The 24,403-nt window shown below is 41.0% G+C and overlaps 1 protein-coding gene across 1 annotated transcript in view; it reads right to left on the bottom strand.

Annotated features, from left to right (window-relative positions):
- LOC111239313 (matrix metalloproteinase-17-like) overlaps positions 1 to 24,131 on the bottom strand; it is a 61,935-nt gene extending 37,804 nt beyond the window's left edge. Inside the window, exons 1-3 of the mRNA XM_022769160.1 lie at positions 23,852 to 24,131; positions 3,251 to 3,383; positions 2,964 to 3,099 (exon numbers count right to left, since the gene is read on the bottom strand). Of these exons, the coding sequence (XP_022624881.1) occupies positions 2,964 to 3,099; positions 3,251 to 3,383; positions 23,852 to 23,986 (404 nt within the window). The 5' untranslated portion in view covers positions 23,987 to 24,131. The remainder of the gene's footprint in view (positions 1 to 2,963; positions 3,100 to 3,250; positions 3,384 to 23,851) is intronic.
- Between the last annotated feature and the right edge of the window lie 272 nt (positions 24,132 to 24,403).

Genomic DNA, 24,403 nt, shown 5'->3' with positions numbered 1-24,403 from the left:
GATACCATGAAATATTAGATGATAAAAATAATTTTCTAAACCAAGCAGTGAGGGAATCACTATGCAAGCGGTACCACATCAACTGAAAACAGAAGCAGAGGCAGCACACCCGGAGAATTACAGCAGAGGCCAGAATATGAGTGCTTTGTTATGGTGCTTTACCGAAAATCTGCTCCATATGGAAATCTCTCTGGATCTGAAGTTAGTACGTAATCCACAACTGTTCCTGTGCACTGTTCTACAAATCTGAGTGCTGTGAATACAAAGGTGTTTCACTGGACTGAAGACAAGCCTGTCTTATTTCAGAGTGGAGTGAGCTGACAGGAGCACGGTGTATGATTGGCAGCAGTATAAAGAAGAGAAAGAAAGTTAAAGCCCACCTGGAGGGAGGCAATGCATACATATCCGTGTGCATGTGCATAATATACTGTATGTTCAGCCCCCGTCACTTTTTTTTTTTCCCCACATTTTGCTCTTGGGAACCTTCAATGCAGCAGAATTTTTTATTGTACCCTTCCCCAGATCTGTGCCTCCACACGATCCTGTCTCTGAGCTCTGCAGGGAGTTCCTTCAGCCTCATGGCTTGGTTTTTGCTCTGATATGCTTTGTCAGCTGTGAGACCTTATATAGATAGGTGTGTGCCTTTCTAAATCATGTCCAGTCAGCTGAATTTACCACAGGCGGACTCAGAATAAGGTGTAGAAACATTTCTCTTGATCATCTTTTAGATGATCAAGAGAAATGCGAGGCATCTGAGCCTCATGTCATAGCAAAGGGTCTGCATACTTATGTCAATGTGATATTTCAGTTTTTCCGTTTTTTTTTTAATGAAAATGCAAAAATTTCTAAAATTCTGTTTTCACTTTGTCATTATGGGGTATTGAATTAAAAAATGAATTGAAATAATTTTACCATAAAGCTGCAACATAACATTCGAAAAGTTAAGGGGTCTGAGTACTTTCTGAATGCACACTATGTGTCAGTGTGTGTGTATTGGCTTTCCTTATTTCTCAATCCATACCTGTATTCATATTCTGCACATGCGCACACACGCACACACACACACACACACACACACACACACACACACACACACACACACACACACACACACACACACAAGCTTATGGCAACTCAGTGTTGATTCAGGACAAATAGTGTGTGCAAATCAGCGCAGATTGAACATATTATTCTATAATGGGAAATCTTCCCTCTCTCTGCAGCAAAGCCTTTGTTCTTTAGGAATTGCATATATGGCTTTCTGAACCATTAAAGCAACAGCCCGCCATAAATCTAGCTTTCATCAAATACTCACCAGACTTGAAACATAGTTCTAACTACAATGACCTCCTTGTGGTTGTACGCCCCCGCCAACCAGCCAAGTTGCAGGAAATACGGTCACAATGTCCCCTTCCTGAGTTACAGCGTTGCGCTACGGTCTTTTTGCAGAACATTATGATGTCACAGTGAAGTTGACCTTTTGAATATAAAATGCCATCACTTCATCATTTTATCCTATTTGACATTTGTGTTAAATGATGTCATAATTAGCATATGAATTCATGAGTTATGGTTTTGTGAGGTCACAGTGACCTTGACCTTTGGCCATTGATCACTGAATTCTAATCACTTCATCCTTGAGTCCAAATGGACATGAACGCCAAATTTGAAGGGATTCCCTTGAGCAGTTCCCGAGATAATTTGTTCATATGGCCAAAGCCCTGTTTTTGAGGTCACCGTGACCTTTGACCGTTGATCACCAAATTCTAATTGGTTCATCCTTGAGTCCAAGTGAATGTTTGTGCCAAATTTGAAGAAATTCCCTCATGATATCATATTCACGAGAATGGGACGAACAGACGACCCAAAAGCATAATGTCTCTGACCCTGGCTGTCGGCAGTGAGGAGGGATAAAGGCTGCTTTTGTCAGCTTGGACTCAAATCTCCTTCAGCTCCTTCAGTACTATCCACTCCTCTGCTGTCAATCTTCATGTTCAGTATATTGATGTTATTATCAGATATGATATATATTATTATTTATACAGTGTGCTGCAGGAGTGCTTTGAGAAGTTTGTATGGGTTTGGGTTTTCTGCAGTGACTCTGGTAGAAATCAGTTAGGAATAGTTTGATTATTCCTTTAATTGCAGTACAGCTGAATGGATTTAAACTACTTGATGTCCTGTCAGTGTATCTAATTAACGTACATAAAAATCCGCCTGTACCTTGTTGTGATACTGAGGGAATTCTGGCAAGTAGCTAACTTTTTATTTTGTATGTTTAATGAGATATCTATGTCCCGAGGAATCTCTGTACATCCTATGAGAAGACAGATTTGTTTGTTGTTTATTAAAGGTCTCTCTAATCAGCTTGCCACTTTTACAAAATGCCCTTCCTTTGAGCCAGAATTGATCTGGTGAGCAAAGGATTTCCAGCTGGAGGAAGAGTTGTCTAATCTAATCTATCAAAGGTTGCACAGATGGAAGGAAAATGGTGGGATTTCTGACTCCTATAGCTCATTGCACTGCACTGATGTGACATACTCCAGTGGATCTGAACGTGCAGACCTGCCTCAGGCTCAGATGCAGTGATCTCATTTGAAACAAATAAACTAAGATGAAACACAAATTATACTAAACAAACTTTTCCATTCAACTGGAATTCTTCTTCAGACAGTCAATACTTATCTAACTTATGTAACTATCCACCCAAACTTCAGGCCTAATGCCGACCTAACCCAAATTGTGATAGCATCATTAGTTAATCTAGGACAACCACTGAGTGTCTCTACCTTTCAAACATTTAAGCTTACAATTTGAAACCCAGTAAACCTTTCAGTTGCACACAAGCTGACTAACTACCACATCTTTTTTTTTTTTTTTAATCTTTCCATCTGTAAATTACACCGAATCACAGTGGATTGAACACAGTGTCTAATAGAGTTTATAGCTCATATTTTTCCTACCTCCAGGATAGGTGCCTCTTATTCCACTTGTTCTGAGGAGTGAGGCTTCGTTTCCTCCGGCCCACTGTCACCTCAGCATCAGACACATCTGGCAGAGAACATCTGGGCGTTTTCATTAGACCCAGTGTGGCTTGGTCTAGAGAGGAGAGAAGCAGAGTGGCTGATTGTATCAGAGAAGTGCCGATTCATCTCTATGGAAATCAAACCACCATCAACCACCAGCTCTCCCACATGACCCCCCTCCCTCTGACAAAACAAAAAAAAAAAAAACAAACACAGCCACATACCCAAGACTCCGGTCTCCTTCAGCCCTCCAAACTTCTGCATGGCTTTGATGGCCTTGGTCAGGGCCTCCTTGGTCTGAAGCTGACCAGTCACTGGGTCAGGGGGCGGGAGGTAGCCGAACCTGCTCAGCCAGTCCTGGAGGGGAAACAGTAGACACAGAGTTCAAGAGTCATCCCAGGCATTTCAGTGACTCCAAGCATCCCAAAGCTGCTGAGATCTGACACCTGCTCATGTTTACCGTCTGTGGATTCTGTGTGCTTTCAAGCTCTAAGGTTAATTACCATCGTTTTTCATGCGTGTGTGTACGTATATGTTCGTGCAAACAATCTATTCACAGATGATTAAAAAGACAGAGACAGAGAAATAGTAGATCTCAGCCACCACAACCGCTCACACACACATTTCTGCAATGGAAAAAAAAAAAAGCTGTTAAAAATGTTTGGGAACCACCGCCCCAGACCACAAGGCCATGGGGATGCCCCTCCTCTCGTTTATTTTTATACTTCACGCTCTTGCTCTTTTCATCTTCCTCTTTTGCAGTTATGCCAGAGCTGCACACTTAAGTGTCTATCTGCGAGGCACAGAGGGTTCATCAGACACACAGCCGATCCAGTGAAAAAGACAGACATGTATTTAACTTGTTTTTCTTTTTTTTTTGTTCACAACTAAATCTCGATTTAAACTTTACAAAAATGTCATATGAATATGACTGTCAGGCCTCTAATGATGATAATAAGGATTCTTGATGTATGTGAGATCAGTTCAAAGAATGACATGGATGGACAGGACACACAGTCCAGCAAAAATAGATGTCATGTGTCTATGAAGAATAGTACTGCAGCTCCATTTCCACTTGAGATCAGTGAAGTTGCTGCCAATCAAAGCAGCCCAGCTGAATGCATTGATTGGTTTCAGAGCGTATAAGATCTCACTGATGGAAGCGTCTGAGCTGCAACCTGAGCACTGCTTTTCCTCTTTCTTTCTGACCTTTTTTTTCTCCCCTGAGGTCTTTCTTTGTCTTGTTTCTCTCTTGCTCTTTTCACTTCATCTGTCTCAGCTGTGCTGAAGCCTCCTCCTCCTCCTCCTCCTCCCTCACGATCTGACCGCCAATAAGAGATGTCAGATTTTAAATAGGTTTTTGATCAGCGCTCATCAGAGGTGAGTGACACTGATCGATAGTAAGGCAACCCTCCTTTGTTGACAAGGCTGGGAATGAGTGATGCTCTCTGCTGGCTGATATTAGCCCCCTCATCCCTGGCTTTGCCGTCCCCGCAGCAGGTTTGGGAAGAGTGTACAAGGGAATTGAATTGACCCGCAGCAACATCGGGGAGGATGAGAAACAACAATTTCCTGAAAGAGTTCCAAACTGTAATGCTAGAGGTAAGTGAGAGAGAGGTGAAAGAATTTAAAAGATAGCAGGGAAGTTAAATTGACTTTATGATTCAACTCTCTGTGAATGAACAAAAGCAATGGCACCATTTTCCAATGAGTCAATAAAATCCAGTCAAATTCAAAAATCCAATTTAAGGGCTTATTTTTGTTCACTCTTATCAGTAGTAATGAACACTGAGCAAACAGACAAATACAAAAGAGAGTGGTGATTTCTTTTTTTTTTTTCTTTCATTTTTTAAATACAAATAACTTTTCTGTTGTGAACATCCATCACAGTTTACCGTCTGTTGCTTTGGCCCAAATCTATACTCCATATTCATTGTCAGGGTTTGAGTGTGTAATGTGTTCAGACTGCAAAAGTGATCACATTAAAGAAGCTACGCTACAAGCCAGACAGTATGAGTGTGCTGTTGTAAGACAATATTGAATACAAACTGCCTAAACAGTATACTATGATGATTAATACGTGGTGCGTACTGCATAGAATTATAGACTTAGAAAATCATGGCCCTAACAATGAAAATAAGACCAGAGCTTTTTTTTTTTTTTTTTTTTTTTTTTTAAGTCTTTGTCAAATGTCTTTAGCATATTTAGTCGACCTCATCCTGCTCGTCCTTTCTTTCTTTTTGAAGTCTGGGCATTTTTGTCATATCTTAACAATCCTAATACGATATCAAAGAAAGAAAAAGGTAAAATTTCTAGTTTTTAAACTTCAACATTTTAGTCTCGTCTTTTTTGGTCAACAATATTAAATGTTGATAAAGTCAGATTCAGCATTTAATGATGTTGGTGCCGTCTCGTTATCAATTCATCTTCGTCATGAAAAAAAATGGTTGTTGACAGACATATTTCGTTATAGTGTTAGTTTGCACCAGTGCGCAGTGTGTGCATTCATAAAGCTATAGAGGAGGTGTAAGTTCTTCTTCTCTGTGAGCAAGGTGTCCCAGTGATGGATTACATCTGTTCTGTCCACACAACCGCAACTCCTTGTTTTCTCACACAAACTCTTTACATCAAACTTTTTTTTGTGGAGCAAGCAGCAAATTTAAACCCTGACATTGTAGCTCATGGGAACAATAATGAAAAAAAACCCCATTAAAACCTGCCCAAGAATTCAGTAACATGCTTAACACTAGATGGGACTGGGTGTATGTTTAAAAGGCTGCTTACAAGTTGTCCGAGTTCAAACAGAGAGCCCCAAAAAAAAAAAAAAAAAATCAGGAGCAATAAAACCCAAGCACACTCACAGTAAAACAGCAACATTTCACACTCTCACAGAAAACGGGTTTTGACAGATTTAATTTGACAAAAATAACAATGCTTTTCTCCAGGGGATTTCACCTTTGAAATAAAGATAAGAGAATTAACAGAAAAAAGGAAGGAAAAAAAAAAAAAAGCCTGTCCAGGGTGTACCCCCGCCTCTCGCCCAGTGTCAGGTGGGATTGGCTCCAACCAATTTCCCGATGGGTAAGTGGTCTCAGATATTTGGACCCATGCACGCATCCAAACCTTTGATGCCACTGCGGTAACTTGTTTTGATTGTTGTGTGGTGTTCAGCACTTTTCTCGTGCAGACTTGCAAAGCAGAACTACAGAACACCTTGAGTGGCACAGAGTGAAGTTCAACAGCTGCTTCAAGCGAAAAAACAAACAAAAAAAAACTAAGTAAAAATTCTTCTTTATTTTTCTGTTTTTATAGTAATTTATTCAAGAACAATTATGAGACATGTGAAAAAAGATAAAGAGGAGTAGACAAATACATCTTTCCCATCGGAATAAACAAGACTTTAAGGTCATCTGAAGAAGTATTTTAATGTCTTGCTCATAGTTTGTTTGTCATGTATCATTGCCCTTGATAGACAATCAAGTCTGGAGGATAAAGGCTTTCAAATAACAGGAAAAGTTGAGAGAGGACACTTTGCTTTTGACAAAATATTGCATTTGACGTATGAAAGTGCACGTAGAGCAAATTCATGCCACTGTCTTTTATTCAGTTTGCCCTTCATATTTGTGTATAATTAGTATCTGATTTAATAAAGCAGAAACTTCTTCCATGATAAGCAATAACATACCACCTGAAAACACATTCTGCAAGTGGAGGTCACATCATCAAAATCAAAACGCAGTGATCCTGAAATAGAAATCCTCATTAAATGAAATAACACTGAAAACACTATGACTGAACTTACGGAAAGTTGTTTGCAAATGGCATCCGCTTCTCATGAAACTACTAATTATCTTTTAAACTAATGAAACAGGACTCATTAATTAAATGAACTCGTGACACGAGAAAGAGCTGGGTTGCAATCGAGATCAGCGAACATCACACTTATGTTTAAATGAACAGTCACATCTTCACATCTTCTCTGTTTAAAATGACAAAATACGGCGTTCATTTAATATCAGATTACCTCCTATTATCTGCGCAGTCTATCTTAAATGAATAGAAATAGCGGAGAGAGGCAGTGACTGCAAGCAAGCTGCAGTTCAGGTGACAGGAGAAATGTGATCGCCGATGCGCCCGCATGACGAGTAACACACGGGATAGTGACACACTTTAATGATACCTATAGGCAGGTTCTTCTATATAAACTGACAACGCCTCAGTGGAAAGAGCCACTGCAGGTACAACAAACACAAAACTTTCTCTTTCTTCTTCCAGAGAAGTCAGAGCTCTGGCTCAGCTGCAGTCCAGCCGCCCTGAGGCTGCTATTCAATGACTTCTGCAGGGCAAATGCTTGCTGACGGGGGGGGCTTGACCCCATGTCCCAACTGAGGCGCAGGGGGTCATTACCACCTAGCTCCCTTGCTGCTCAAATGACCTGACCAGTCCTGGTTTATTATCATTCAGTTTTGATTGGTGTTTAAGACCTAAGAAATATGTTCAGACAGGACATAGATTCTTGGAAGCAATACTGTATGTGCAGGAATCCAAATGATTCCCTTGCACCTTTTTTAACACCTGATTGTTGCTCATTTAGTGTTTAATATTTCAGAGAATTACTTAACATTTGAAGTCATGTTTTAAGTCTCCTGCAAAGCCCTGTCACGTTTGTTTTTTGTTTTAGATTACTCCAAGAAAAGTTGGATTAAGTTTTGTCCAGTCGCCCTCGATTCAACTTTTCTAGGATAACTTCACAGATTATTCCCTCATCAATTCTTTTACAGTCATGTCATTAGCTGCGCAGAGCCCCTGCAGAGCTCTGCAAAATGACATACTCATGTTTTCTTCCCTCTTTAAGCAGCTGTGCATTTAATCAATCTGAACAACACTTTTCATCACTGTCAATAAGATGATATTAATCATTGTGGGAGACAGGGCTGCACTCATGCACTTCTCTATGGTACAATTAGACTGCCTCCTAAACCAAATGTGTCTGTTGATGTACCACCTACTGCCGCAGCAGTCAATTTCCCTCAGCATGTAACCCTGACAGATCCAGCTCTCTGTCTCACGGCAACCTCTCTGACAAATCTCTCCAATTCAATGTGTGCTTTTTTTTCTTGCTTTTTTTCCATTTGGACACCTCCAGTCCCTTGACTGGGTGACACGATGATATATGACTGTGAGACAATAGAAATCAGAGGTAAGCTGTCAGAGATTTTACTGTTTATACCGAGGTGGTTATCCTGTCTTTCATGTCTGTGGTTTGTATGAAAGAATGTTGGAAATCAGTGAGCAGGGGACTGTTTCATTAAATTTGCCACATGAGATCATTTTCTTTCCCATTCATTTAGACATGTTTCGCCAAAACAAACACAACCCACGCACGAGCAGAAGAGACATGTAGGGAAGAGCCCTGTAGGGCACCACAAATCTGCAATTTGCGAGCAACAATTATTTGAGAAACGTGACGCTTCCACCATTTGTGATCAGTGCTCACTTTTGTGAAATCAGCCCCAGGTCTTTTTGGGCTGGATTGGATTTGCAGGATTGTTGCATTTGATCTCAGGTATTTTACTTAAGTTGGTTATTTGATTTAAATAACAGTCTCAATTTAATTTCCAAGACATATTCTATATTACAATATCACTGCTTTCAAATTAAAATGGTGTGAGGTCTAAAAACATGTTGTATGCATTTCCTTCCCAAACAAAACATTTGTCCAATTTTCTTAAAAGACTTAAAAGACGCATTGTGTACGGCCATGTTAACTTGCTAGCACTGCTCTTCTTCTTCACAGCCTTTGTTGTTGTTGTTGTTTGTATCTCTCCTATGTGGTTTGAATGAACTTATTTTGAGTCGCTTTGGACAAAAGCTTCTGCCAAATCAATGTGATGTCATGTCTGTTGGCAATTTACTGCATTTCTTGGTGCATTACTGCCACCTCCGGATCAGGGGAATAGCATGAAACCATTAGCTGGTTTCATGTCACCTGTGTGCGCGCATACTTGTGAGTGACACATGTTGGTAATAATGGTCAAATGGTCAAAAAAGCCACAGGACACCTTCAAGTAAAATGTGGTTTGAAGCCTATAAAATCTGGACTGTGACCTATGACTTTTATTCTTTTAATTTTTTAATTTCTAAATTAAAAATCAAGTTTCTGTTCATAATGCACACAGCTACTCAGCAGTATGCAAGCATACACACACACACACACACACACACAGTTGTACACTATGAGTAGCACATGCTACAAAACACACAGTCAAAACTTTTATTTATGTCCACACGGAACCATCACTTCACTAAGGACATCACGGCACGCACACACTACTGCCTTTGACTGTCTCACACACACACATAATTGAGGCGTGGAGTGGGTATTACAGGGTCTGAGTTATTCCCAGTCTGTGCTACAGTATCTGGAAGTGATGGATAATTCATCTCTGTGACCTGGTCGCTGTAATCTTTTAATATAATCAGGTGTGGAGAAGGAAACGTAGCTACAAATTCATAAAAACAAATAGAGAGAAAGAGAGTAGGGCCTATGAATAGTCCTCACAGAGCATCAAGTAGGCCTACATCTCTCCTCACCTCATTAGAGTTTATGATATTTATAGTACGGTACGGTGCTTACAATGTATTCTGGTATATTATTAGTATTAATAGAGCTTTGAGATGGGAGGTGTCGCTGTCTGACTTAGGAACTGACCTACACAAACTCTTTTAAATGACTTTGTTTCAATGTGGACAGAACAAACGCCGCGTCTCCGCAACAGAGCTGCTTGCTCAAGAAGAAGAAATCATTTTTAAGTAAAAAGCCAAAAGTCATGTGCACGAGCTGGATCTCTGATGAAACAGGACAGATACAGAAGCAGTGTGTGTGTGTGTGTGTGTGTGTGTGTGTGTGAGTGAGAGAGAGAGAGAGAGAGGGAGTGAGTTTGATGCAGGATATGACAGTGTTTGGTTGTGTGTGGTGTGATCAATTTTGATTACATGTGATGTTGGCTGAGATGCAGGACAGTGAAGAAGAAGTGCAGTCATTTTCCCTATTGTTCAGGCAGGAAACGCTTGTGCGGTCACAAGTCGTTTTAATGCGTAAGCAACATTTTTAAAATAATTAGCTCAGTTAATGTCGACACGAGAAAAGTTTGTGACACATTTCGTCCTACCAACTTCACTGTAACCTCTCGTCAGGCGAGACTCACAGGTCAAAGGTCACTGTTGTTTAACTTTGACCCACCCCCCTCAATAGAAACAACTGCATTTTGTATTTGTCATTTTTCATCTGTTTTGTACAATTGTAGAAGTTTTTTACACACACACACACACACACACACACACACACACACACACACAAACACACACACACACACACACACACACACACACACAATGAGTTCTGTGACTATGGTGTCACCACAGCAACATTTCTCAAAAGAAGAGCGTTAAAAAAAAAAAAAAAGTGACCTCCTCTGTCTCACAATACCTCCCTGTTTATCCCTAACCAACAGCTGCTGAGCCCCTTCAGCTTCAGCCTCACTGACAGGAAATGAGTCACTGGGAGACATTTAACCCCACGACCTCAGTGACTCTCAGGGTCATGAAGTGGCACAGTCCACTATAGTGTTTACATTGTTCTTCACTACCTAGAGGATGAGGTCAGAGCTGTGGCCGACCTCCTGGACTTTTCGAGGAATGTGAAGCAGCAGTGGAGAAGAAAGAGAGTTTGAAAAGTGAAAACGGTGAGCGAGCTAGGCTACCAATAAAAAGAGTTTTGAGATGCCATCATGTAAGTTCATTAATGAATGCCAATTAAGGATGAAGCTTTCCCTTGCCTCCCAGGCGCTTTTAGCTTGACAAGAAAACATGAAGACTTTTGTTTTCAACTCATGGACAAAAGAGAGGGAGCAGAGCAGAGCAGAGCAGAAAATGTTACACTTCATGCACACAATACAACAGATAAAGAAAACAAAAAGGCGTGGAGCTACTGAGGCTGCAAGCTCGGAAATCTTCCTTCCTTTCACTTTTAGATGAGAGAACACTACAAGAATTAGAATCATCTCGTCCCTGGACTAATAGTATCTCTGGGGAACTGTCTCAACAGATGTTTCTTAAATAGCCTACCAAAGGTATTTTCCACCAAATCAGGTGTTGGAGAGGGGAGGTCAAGATGATCAAGGTTGTTTTATATTTGGGCCAGTATTACAGTGGCTGAGAGTGCATTGCAATGCAACTAAGAAAGACAGAGAGCAAAAGGAAACCATCAATTTAACGACATGTGCAGCATTTCAAAAAAAAAAAAAAAAAAAAAAAAAAAAATGCTGCAGTGTACAAATGCAGCCAAACACAGACACACAGAGCAAGAACAGAAAAGAGACCAAATACAAATGATGCAAGTTGCAAAGAACAGAGAAACAAGCTAGTTATGAGTTTTTAGTTGTGAACATTGTGATTGCATGATTCAGACACCGTGTACCATCCTCTGAAGTGGTTGTCTAGTGATCAACAAAAGGTAAACACTAGATTCAAGAAAATATCTGCAATAATGTCTGAATCATGCAATGATGTCACAGAGTGTTAAAGGTAAAGAACACATTCTACCAAGCATCTACTTGTTTTTTGTTTTACTTGGCAATGTCAAAGCAATGTGTCAAATTGTTGAACAGGTTTTCTTCATCTGATTGTGTCTTTGTTGTTTTCCATATTTACAGGTATTAATTATTTCAGCTTTCAAAAAAAAAAAAAAGAAAGAAAAAAACTGGTTGCTGACGTCCATGTCCTAAGCTCCGTTTCTTTGTTCACAAGATGACACGGACATCGAGGGGTCAAATTATGGAGGGTGTAAAGCCCCTTGATGCATATTTATGATTTGGGACATTGGGCTGTACCAATAAAACTGAATTGACCTTATTTTATTTGACATTTGCATCTTCACTAGTGACACAAGAGAATCTCGTTAGTGTGACGCAGGTGCTACGATCTCTAAATGCAGATAAAGATCAGACAGAAAGCCCCACAATGCCTTTTTGCCTGATTAAGAAACAGCTCTGACTACACAGAGAGCAAAGATTTTTTTTTCTTTTCTTTTCAGTTCTGTTTAAAAAAAAAAGAAAAAAAGATCTGCCATCTACATGACATGTGAACCGATAAACACATATCACACAGATGTAAATGTCTCACATCAAGCAATCTTCTGCTTCTCATGTTGCGCTGCACCAAGGAGATTTCTCTTAACCAAATTTTTTTTTATCAGAACATCCATGGCTGTTTAGAGTCGGCGGAGAGATGCTATCATTATTCAAAGCAGTTGTAGCGGCTTCACATGTTATATCACCAGCTTATTCAGAGAGAGATGCTTTACTCAAAGTATTACACTGGGATGATCTAGGATCCAAGGAATGAAAGCTTGCTTAAGTGTGTTTGACTGAGAAGCTCCTGAAAACAGTCCAATGGCGTATTCTGAGTGTAAACACAATTTACTGAAGAAATGAAGGATTTAGTCTCATTTGTGCAAACAGATAAGATCAAAGAGGGAGAATATAGGGGACGAGAAAGAGAGGGAGAATGGGGGGGACAGGCAGCCTGAATGACACCTTTAATCGAACAGAAAATTGAGGCTAGATTGCCATGCAGGCGGTAAAAGAGTGAGAATTAATCCATGGCCAGAAATCATCCGTCTACTCTGATGCAATTCCTTCACCTTTCCTGTCATCTCCTTAAACTAAACATGACCTCTCTCTCTCCCTCCCTCTCTCTATCTGCTAGTGTGTATGTCTCTATCCATGAGTGTGTTCAGCCATGTTAAAACATCAAAATCATTATTACTATGAAGAATTAATATAAATCTAATCTAAAAAACAAAAAAAGGCCTGGAATGACTTTATTGGATGGAATTAGAATAAGGATCCATTTTGATTGGTCATTTGTGTTAATGAGGGTAAAAAAAAATAGTTTCAGTGTAAAGAGAGACTTGCCATGAGTCAAGAACAGAACCTTTACAACACACAGTTGAAAGGCAGTAAACCAAAGAAGCTGTATAGTGTGGAAAAGAACCTCATGTATCAAGAGGTGCACTCAGGTCAACAGGCAAGACCACTGAAATTGAATCAGAGTCAGTCGTGAGAAGAAGATCATTGACCAGTGATATGTTTTTTTTTTTTTTTTTTGGTGACCGTGACCAAAGCCTCACCTTAGACAGGTCAAAGCAACCGACTGAAGATAAATACAAATATAGAGAAAAGGTCTGGACTCAGGAAGAGTCAACAGTAGGAGTGATGCATTTACAGTTAAATTAACAGACGGATCAGAAAAAAAAAAAAAGAATACGAAGAGTTCAAAATCTCACGCTGGAGAAACACACTCCAGACACAATACTTCACAAGACAAAAGACGGGAACTTCAATTTCCATCCACCTGTTTTACATGTGCATTTTCAATTTGAGCATAAAAAACTAAGTGGAAAAGCTGCAGATGTTCGGAAAAAGTCAAATTACTGTGAACGAGAACTTTTCCTTCCATGGAAAAGTTGTATTGATTAAAATGCAACATGCAAAATGCAACAAATGAAACATGGAGAGATGAGGAGACTGTAATACTCTTCAGTATAATCTTATTATATTATGGTGCTCTTTTAAATCACTGTGCACTCTTCTTCTGCAGTTATTCAATGGCACCCAACTGCAGAATTAGCATCATGGGCTGTTTACCTGAGACGTCCAACTCCTAACATTTGCATAGTTGGAAACATTTGGATGGAAACTTGGTTAGTGACGCCTGACGAGCCTCTCTTTAACGTAGTCCAACGTCAACACATGCTGCTTCTAAACAATAACCAAGGTCTAGTCAGTAGATACAACTATTCAAGGCAAGCTATGTCACTTGAAAGATTTGTGATAATATTTACAAAATGCTGGCAGTTCTGTCCCTTTGTTGGTAACCAATGTTATCAACTAGATAGCCTTGGCCAGTGTTGTGCATGAATGTACAAAATGAGTGCTGTCTGTTCAACACTGTGCAAGTAATGAATGTGAGCAAAGGTGGGGGTAATGCACCAAAAAGCTGCCAACCGCAAAAAAAAAAAAAACATCAGAAGAAGAAGAGCTGCGTTTTATGGCGCCACCCAGGAATTTACAGCACCCAGCATGCATCTGGTGTCTAGTGCTGGCTATTCAAACAATGCAGCTTACTGGTCCTGCTGGAGCCAGTTCACATGAACATTTGAAGTCCAGATTCTAACAGAAAAAAATCTCACATATTTATGCAAACTGTGCCCGCTGGGTCTGAAAAAACAAATCCAAACATCAGCCGCATCTGCAGCGAATTTGAAACAATGCATCCAACCAGTCTTTTGAAATATCTCCAAGCAAATGATGATCACAAGAAATCATTAAGAAAAGATCATTAAGAATATGTTGAGTGGAAGTAGTTCAAAATTGTTCTCTTCACTTTCTTTTACCAGAGGCATTTTTTTTTTTCTTTTTTGCAAGAGGACTTCTTTAACTGCAATCAGCAGTGATGAATGTCAATAAAATGCAGCTGACTCCAGTTTAAAAACACTCAGTTCTTCTCTGGGTATTATTCAGTAAACATCATAAAAACCTAACACAATGAGCCTTGTGTTATTGAATGGACCTACATCCATACCACAGCTTATACACCTAATTATCTGGCCAAGTTGATATATTTAGCATTACTTCTGCATATATTATACAACATTTCCAGGAAATCCACAATGGAATTCTTCATGGTGTTGCATCTGCTCAACAGATATGTGACAATGCCCAACAAGTAGGCGTCAGAAAGAATGCAGTATGTATAAGCTCTTATATCCCTTTGAGTGGACACCAAAGAGCAAATAATCAACAGATTAGGAGGATTGAACTCTTTTTTTAAGCTTCCTGTTGACCAAGATTATCTGTGTTCTTTTCATTTTTTTGCAAAAGGTAGCACTAGCCACATCTCAAACTGGTCTCAATCCAAACTGGAAATAAATCGCTGGATTTGTTTTTGTTTCACTGATTTATTTTCCGAGGGGAATTTATTTTCAGTTAGAATGGCTTATAATTTGACTGTTTTTCTCACATTGTATGCAGTGAACAGGAAAGACAGATGACGGAGAAAAGCATGGCATACAATAAAAGTCATCAGTTAGATTCCAGCCCACTATTTTACAAGCAGATGGCACACACGCCACCCTGCTGAAACACTCAATCACTTCGCCTCAGGAAGTATTTTGCTCTGCTGCAGATACAATGTGCATATAATGGGACACAAGCCTGACTTGATGAAAGGATACAGCGCATTCAGATGGTTGTGCTTCTCCTGACGCCCAGTTTCTATTCAGGCTGAGGTGTGAATGTCATTTCCTCGACACTTGGGAGTCAAATCTGTCCTAATTTGCATGTTTGTGTGCATGAGAGCGTGACAACGAGGATTAAAATGTGACTGTAAGTGAATCATTTAATCCCTGTTTTAGGAACAGCTGGTTGTACAGAGAGCTGAGACTCCTGTCTGTTCCTGGAGGCAGCGAGGAAGGAAGGTGGAGAGACAGAGGTGTTAAGGGAGGCAGGCAGAGAAACAGAAAAGAGGACAGAATACAAAGTGGAAATGGAGTAGAGAGAAAGAAACAGCGGGGGATGAAAGAGAGAAGCGAAACGGTTAATGCTCAGAGGAAAACGTCATGCAGAAAGTCAGAGACAGACAGAATGGAGATGAGGAAGGAAGAGAGGGAAGGTAAGGAGAGGTTACTGGGAGAAATAAGGTTGAAGCTGGACTTTGTGGAACATATTTTTCATGCACTGCAATAAGCAGAGGCCACATTAATCATGCACGATAAGTGCAGGTTTTTGTGTTTATGAGGGGCCACGCTAACCACTTTGCTGAGCCTGCTAATCGCTGGTTCACCAGAAGATTTTGTTTGCCGCCAGCAACTCACCTCAATCTCTATGCCTTTATTTGACAGGGAAAGTGGAGAGAGACGGGAAATACGGGAGAGAGAGTGGGGGAAAGACATGCAGTTAAGGATCCGCCCGGCCGAACTCACCTCCATCTACGAGAGGCCAACAAGATGTATTAGTGGCATCACTGTGTATAATCAAGACATTTCTACAACTAACATTTCAGTTGGAAATGAGATTAATGGCAGCCCTGGATTAAAGGTTACGTAAATTAACCTGTGCATCATTGCAGGAGACAGGGGATATGTCCGGGCTAAAGACTCAAAGCCACAGGAGCAAGAGTAAAACCAAGTGCAAGAAAGTCACACACACATACACTCACAGAAACGCACACACACACACACACACGTAACAATCATGTGTATTCTGCATGTGAACAAACATCGTTTTCTTCCCACTTCCAAAAATCCATCTATTACAGACAAAAAGTGTGTCCACCATCAAACCTTTTATACGTTATGTCACTACTTGGGACTGAATGTGGAAAGAGGACTGAAGACATGTCAGCAAGAGATTAAAGATAAACAAACTGATGGAGCCAATTAGGACAACCCCCTGAAACTGGGGCTTAATTTAACAGGCATAAATTTCAGTGGCTCCACTCAGGGAAAAAGCCCCCAAACCTTCTTTGAAGTTCCCCTCTCTGTGGGCGGTAATGTGGCATGGCACCCAGCCAAAGCCCACAGACACAAGGAGTGAATAAAGCTCGCCCAGTGTCTCTTGATAGTGAGGATAAAGGAGGAGGCTGTAAAGTTGCACAGAAATGCATACACAAACAGACACACACACGTGCAAGCTCTTAACGTATCACAAAGTCAATCTTTATTTGTTTGCTTACAATCTGTGTCTGTTCAGAATCAACAGTCTGGATCCAAGGACAACGTTCTCAAGTTTTCTCAAATTTTTTATGTGAACAAATGTGTCCATCTCAATTATCTGAGAGGGATTACATATATATTTTTTCTTTTTTTTTTTGCCAGTATGCTGAAAGTGAATTGTAAATGTATAGAATTACAACTGAGTGCAACTTGTTGTTTTCTCTTTTTTCAGAAATCACAAAGGTCGTTCGTAATAACATAACTGTTTCTCTGTCAATCACTGAGTTAATCAATATCACATGTAGATTGCTTTTAACTTCCGTGACCTTTAAGGAAATGGAAAATGTCAATCAAATCCACCCTATAGTGACCAGGGACAGTATACGTCATAAAATGGTATTATGTCATTCTATTAATGTGCATGTTGCCTAGAGCTCAGACTGCAAAACATATTTCATGAAGGTATTAGAGATGGTTTCTATCTTTGTAACTTCCTCTCAGAGCTGTACATACTGCACATCAACACGTATTTATGGACTGTCCTTGTATGATGTTCACATGAAAGCCATGAAATAGCTGCCATGTGCTGCTATAGTGATCCCTCCAAAGACGACAATGTCTCTCCAGTGTTAGCAGAGGAATGTGGGCAACTGGCGTGTCCACAGTATGTATGCACATGCAGAAACACACGCACATGCATGTTTGACTCTATTTTTAAACTAAAAGCTAAAAGAGCACGGCCCTGTTCTTAACATTAACCCAAGTGCGATATTGAGCCTGTAGTCTAGATTGCAGTCATATAAACTACAATCATGACTTCCACTTGAAATTCTGCAGACTTACTTGCTCATTATATTCACTTGATAAGAAGTTGAGTATCAACACTGGACTAAAAAAAAAAAAAAAAAGTGGGCCTAATTGCCAGTGATAGTTGGATGGAGTAGCTTATCTCCGCCACCCACTCAATCTCTCTTGGTCTTCCTCCCCCTCCTGTCTAATTCTCTTCATTTCGCTTGGACCTTCAGAGAAATGGGATCATGAACACACAACCGTCTTGAAGTTGACTCCAAAGATGATAAGCAATCATCCTCATCCATTCCCTTTTTTTTTTTTCTTTTTTTTTTTCTTTTTTCATCATTCGCTCCGCTGTGACTTGTTAAGAAATGACAAATGCTAATGAGAGACAAACTATGAGATCACCAGTGTGGCAGTGACACACACACACGCAATCATGCATACACACAATTCATAGTGACACACAAACAGAATGTAACTGACTTGTGCGCGCGCACGCACGCACACACACAAACACACACACACACACACACACACACACACACACACACACACACACACACAAACCACATTTATTATAATTCTGCCAATTTCTGCAAGCAATTTCAGAGTAGCTTTGTTGTTGCTTTCGGGTTTTCTTGATCGTGCTATTAAAGCCGTCTATTGGCAGTTCAGTTGGCAGGGCTATAGATTATTTTAGGCCTCAGAATGCGAGCCAGCACAACACCAGAAACCACTGTAATTACAAGATTCAGTCGGTCCTTTGAATAGCAATGGCAACTCAAACCTTGATCTGGTCGAAGACAACGAGGAGGGGCAGCGCTCCTCGGGTTAAAATAGAACTGTCCACATGGAGTTGATTTGAGGTTTTCTATATGGGGAGGCCTGGGGTGGGCCTGCACAAGTAATGAAGTCGGTTCAAGCCAACGGAAAAAGACTATGGCATGCGGCTCTGTTGTGGAAAACGGCACTCGCTTGGCCACGATATTAAATCCATCACTAATGTAAAATCAAACAAAAATAGATGGGGTAGAACTACTCTGTTGTCCTTTTAGATATCCATACTTTTCTCTTACAATGAAAAGAAGCTAAATTGATAATTATGCAGAGTTCTTGAGAAACAGTAGCACTGTTCCACAAATCAGTTAAATCACTATTACGGAAAGTCACACAGCAAAGAAAGAATGAATTAGTTTGCATATTAGTCACAAATGCATGTGCAATATATGAACAAATTTCCCCAGAGCACCAGTTTAACCAGATTCAGACAAGGATTCAGCAGTCTGATCATAGATAAGACCAGAAACAGACGCGGATCTAAGTCCACGACACTCTAATTAAAATGGTTTATTAACCACAAAGCTTTTCTGTCTGTTATATCAACTTTAAGTCACGTGTTCATGCAAATTTACCTGGTGTTGTCACCGACTGAAAAGTGTTGCAGCTGCCACACATCAGTCCCACACCACCATGCTACAGTGACGCCCAATAAAGTGTCAGGGCTCTCAGGATCCTTGTTGAGTTAGCCTGTGAGGATATTATAAACTCCGACAATCCACTCAGAAACTTGCAAGTCCCTGGAGAACTTTTACACTCGACAAAGCTGTGATGACAGATTTGATAGGTGCGGATTGAAGGGACTGGTTGGTTTCCACAGTATCGCCTTCTTCCCGAGAAGCTGAGAACGTGCGATGTATTATGTGCTGAACTATCTCTTGTGTGTCAATCATTACACAGCAATATATTCTATCCTGCTGTGTAGTCATCTCCTGCTTGATGTTGCTGAAAAAAAAAAAAAAAGAAATAAAAAAGTGCCCTTGCCCTGGATAAAAGCCCCATGATACAGTGGCACAGACAGAAAGGTCACAACACTTAGTGGAAGTGGGACAGCGGTGCTAAATGTATCCGAGTGGTCCAGTGTGACAGTGCAATGAGGAGAAATATGAGTTGGCTTATGAGCTTCTGCAGCTGCTGAGGACAATTAAGTGAAACTATCTCACAGGTATGAAATCCAAAAGTGAAACCTCTCCCTGAATCACACATCAAACTGTTCTAAAGTATCTTCCTTTTCATTCCACATGTGCTTCTTTTCCTCGACCCCCTCTGGCTGATTACTTATTTCAGTGCAACAATCCCTCCACCGTACTTTGCCGCAACTTTCTCTGCATCCACTTTTCTGTTTGAGCCCCCTCTACCCCCTGAGCCTCTGGGTGCAATCAGAAGAGCCATAATGTGCTAGTAGAAGAAAGCCTCCTATCTGGGCTGGAAGAAGAAAACTGAAGAAGGCTGAGGGGACGGAATATGATACTGGTAAAAATGCGCGCTCATGAGAGGCAAGAGAGCGCTAATGAGGGGTGGTGGTAGTGGAGCCGGGCAGGCTAGTTGCATGAGAACTCTGTATTATGGGGTCTAGCAAATGGAGGGAGGGTGGTGGAGGAAGGTGGAGGAGGGTGGCGTCTACCGGCCCTCTTTTTTTTTCCCTCTTCTTTTCAGTGCACACAAGACCAGATGGTATTCTCATTGAAGAAATTATACAGCAAAATGAGAGTGGCAGGGTGTGGTTGTCTCATCAAGCAGACGACACTCACTCATTTGGTTTTATTTCTTACAAGACATAAAACATGACAGAAATTTAACTGTCCTCAGTGAAAAAGATTAAATGCTACACAGACATTCCTCAAGGTCACTTTCCACAAGATTAAATGGTAATTAAAGGACTTTTATCAGCAGCCGATCTGGTCAGCTCACTATCTTACAACAGCTGCTAAAGCAAATACAGTACTGCTCCGGAAGACAAATAGTCCCTTTAGGAGCTCGGCCAATCTATAGTAACAAAGGAAACTGCCATCAGGAGTAAAATGATTCAATGAGCAGAAAACAGATCACACTGTAGCTGTTACGTAGCAGCTCCCTCAGATGCTTAAATTGCAAATTGGTGGGCTAGATAGCAGCAAAGCTTGAAAACTGAATGCCTCAGAGCTCTGGTTAAGTTTGCGGTTCAGTTAATTACAGTCACAGTGTACAGTATGGTTACAAAAGAGACAGATACATTCAGAGCTCAAGCTCCACTAAGAAAGAAGTGAAGCAGCACAGCGGCGCTGAAGTGTAATGGGACTGCGGAGCAGCAGGGCTGGAGATCAGGACACGGTTCTGTGGGTAGATGGCTGTTTTTCTGGATCAAGTCCCAAATGTATAGCGGCTATGAACACAACTGGGCCGAGGTGGGAGAACCTCATCAAACCCTCAACAACCAATTATCCACCTGCTCCCAACAGCTGAGAGCAATTTCATCAAGGCAGGAGAAGTCACATTTAAAAGTCAATCAGCCGGTCACATGGGAGGAGGGTGCTCCTCTGTCTGTCTGCCTGTCCAGGTCCCACTGACATCCTACTGTAGACGCCTCCCACACCAAACCAACAAGCTGAGAAAATTCTCTGTCTGCCTTCGCTGAGACTGTTTATTATACTACATACTTTACACCTTTATTATACTCCAGCGTACGATCCCATTTTGCTCCAAGGATGGAAGGAAGTTTATGATCAAAACACACTCACACACTGCACTCTACTATTGAGTCTAAAGGTAGAAACATCTAATTACAGCTTAAGGGATTAGTCCACTAATGACCAGTAATTATCACCTGCAGAATTTTGAAGATCGATACATAATTTAAGTCATTTTTCAAGCAAAAATAACAAACCTCCTGTGTGAGGATTTGTTTATTTTCTCTGTTTTATATCACTGTGAATGGAATATTTTGGTGGTTTGGAACTGTTGATTTGACAAAACAAGATAACTGAGGACTTCACCTTTGGATCAGTTTGATGCATTTTTTTTCATTATTTTCTGACATTTAATAGCCAAATCAACCAAGTGATTATTTGAAAAAATAATTAGCAGTTTAATCATCAATGAAAATAATTATTAGTAGCTGCCTCTAAACATCAAATGACATCCTTCTCAACTGTTTATGCGTCAAAAGATATCTGGACATCAAAAAGTAAAACCAGGCTAGGTGCAGGTGAAAAGGGAGAGTTATTAAGAGTAAAGCCAGAAAGCATTTGCAAATCTGTCATTTTTCGACCATAAGCCGAGAAAAAAGAAATCCGCTACATTTAAACCTGCATTAAGCAATAATTGGATATTAACACAGGATCAAATGATTTCCAATAATAAGGTTTGCTTGTGCTCCCAATCTCACTGAGAATAAGGATTCAGCTCTCTGCAGCTTTAAGCCGCTTTCAGCCCATTGTTTTGGTTTTGGTTTGTAGGTTCATAAAAAAAAAAAACTGTGGGCAGCTGCTCCCAGCGCAGGAGCTCATACAAAGCAGTTGAAACAGCGTGAAATGGTCGAGAGCTGGAGTCAACACACAGCTGATGAGGAGGGTTGAACAGCTAGGAAGCAGTAAGCCCAGATTCTTTTCTCAAGAGCGGGTCAACCAAACCAGAGATAAAGCACTAGAGATTGGATATGTGGTGAGAAACAGAATCCCAGTGATGCCCACGTTGCTCTGTTTCTGCTGCATGTGTAAGGCGCCGAGTGTTTGCTCACACACTCAAACACAGCCTGATAAGGGATGATATAGTATCAAGGCAGCTTTAAGGATTGCCTCACCAAACACCAGATGAGCCGCATCCATCCACCCAACATGTTCAATCTCCAGTGTAAAAACAAGATTAAAGCAACCGGTTTTAATGATGAGAGAATGCAACAACTGTATTTGGCAGCGATGTCTATGGATCTACAACTGTGGATCTGTAAGACAAGTAATGTGCTGCACACTCCACCAGCTCCCCCCGGAGATGTGTCCTTTCCCCCTTGTCGACTTCTCCTAACCACTACCTGATGACATCTGTAGATGACTCAGTGCTTGCTCCTCTCTGTGCACGCACTCAAAAGTGCATCTGCACAATGACATGGGACTGTCCTCAGTAAATTGAGGGACAATTCATGTCTGCAGCCAAGTGTATCTAAGACCAAGGAGATGAGTGGTTGTCTCTAGGCAGCTCACATCTACAGGGAGACAGTGGAGGTGGTCCAACAATAGAAATAACACAGCAATGTCTTCATCCTCGAGATTCTTTACCATTAAAAAAGAAGAAGAGAAAACAGAACAAACAAGATGAGAGAAAGAGAGAAAGAGAGAGATGCAAGGACTCAGAAGTTGCATGAGCAGCAGCATGACGAGTGACTGTGGCTGACGCACATCGGTAGTAAATGTGGAGGAAAAACTGCAAGCAAACGAGGGATTTATGTTGATACCAGAGCCATTAATGCAAACAATTCATTAGGCTGTCCTCTCTAGAGTAACTAATTAGCAGTTACTGTATTTCATCTGCAGGTCCTCTGCTCATTAAACTCTGAATATACTAAAGCCGAAGCATACACTGAGTCCAACCTATTGATGAATATATAATAGCTCCAGTTTGCTCAGATGCAGTTCACTGGAAGGGTTAAGACTGAGTTTAGTTTGTTTAAAACTACTAAAAAGAACCTGTACACAACAAAAAAAATAGGTGAATATTCACATAACTTATTGATTTGCTCCATATATTATCATTTCCTACTAGATTAAACTACAAAGAACAACCAAATTAACATCTTACATCCTTTGTGTGTTAATAACTTGTTCTAATTATCCAAAATGACCTGTTTAATTGGATCATGAACATCTGCTGCTGCACCACCTCTCATTTCAAGCAACCCACTTATTGTTTAAACTTGGCATGTTGGAGCAGCCTTCCACAGGCATGATGGAGAGAAACTGAAATAGCCAATAAGGTCTTATGGCTTGGTTTGTCACTGTGCTGGAAGTGAGCCTCGTTTGCCATTCATCAGTGCGGCATATATTCTATGTCAGCATGCTGTGGAGGAGGTCGATATTCCGCCAAGGCAAATACATTTACATTTATTTATTGCAAGCCATTACAGGGACCCTGATTCGTGCTTTGGAGAACAGGCTCCTATTTTATTTTCCATCACATGCAGCCTGCAAACCAGTCGAGCTCAGCGGTGCACTGGACTCTCTGCGAGGTGTTAAAATTCAAGTCAAGTATGGAGAGGACAGCGTTTGCCTCTGACACCCAAAAGTAGGGTAAACTGCGCTTTCTGATTGAGGGGTATGGTAGAGAGACACATCACTTATGTGCAGTTGTGAAATCAGGTGGGAAAACTTCCCACCCACCACGTCCAAAAGTGATATTAAGTAGCCAAACTTACTACCCCCCCATGTAGAAAAGGTAGAAAACTTACCACCCCCATGTCCAGCTGCTCGGTAGTCAGGGAAGGAGCCGCTCCAGTCACTGGTAAAAACCACAATATCTGCACCAACAGCAGCATCTCCGGAGAAATATTCCTCATCCACTTGTGAAGAACCAGAGAAACCATGATGCCCTATGACAGGCTGCTCCTGCAGGGCTCAGACACCGACCCCGACAGCCGCATCCACGGGATAAATCACACGCCGACACGCCGGTAAAATTTTGCCCGAGTAAGTCTACCTCACTGTTGAGCGTAAACACATAAAACACATTAAAACCGGTGGCGGAAGGGACGGATTTACAAGTTTGTTTTCCACAAATCGGCACTTGTAACTATCGCCTAAGTGCTCGCAAATTAGGAGAAACAATGTGTGTGTTCTTGCCCTTTATCAAGTCCGTCAGAGGTGATATCCCTGCAGCGAGCAGCGCGAGCTCCTCTCCTGTTCCAGCACTGGGAAATGAAAGCAGCTGCGTGCGGTTTTGTCCCGAACAGCAGCGGCAGCGGCAGCAGCAGAGACCGCGCGTTGACGCACACACACTCAGT

The sequence above is a fragment of the Seriola dumerili genome, unplaced genomic scaffold (assembly GCF_002260705.1).
Source record: "Seriola dumerili isolate Sdu_G_001 unplaced genomic scaffold, Sdu_1.0 BDQW01002273.1, whole genome shotgun sequence".
Lineage (NCBI taxonomy): Eukaryota > Metazoa > Chordata > Actinopteri > Carangiformes > Carangidae > Seriola > Seriola dumerili.
This window is presented reverse-complemented; position numbering and strand designations above follow the sequence as displayed.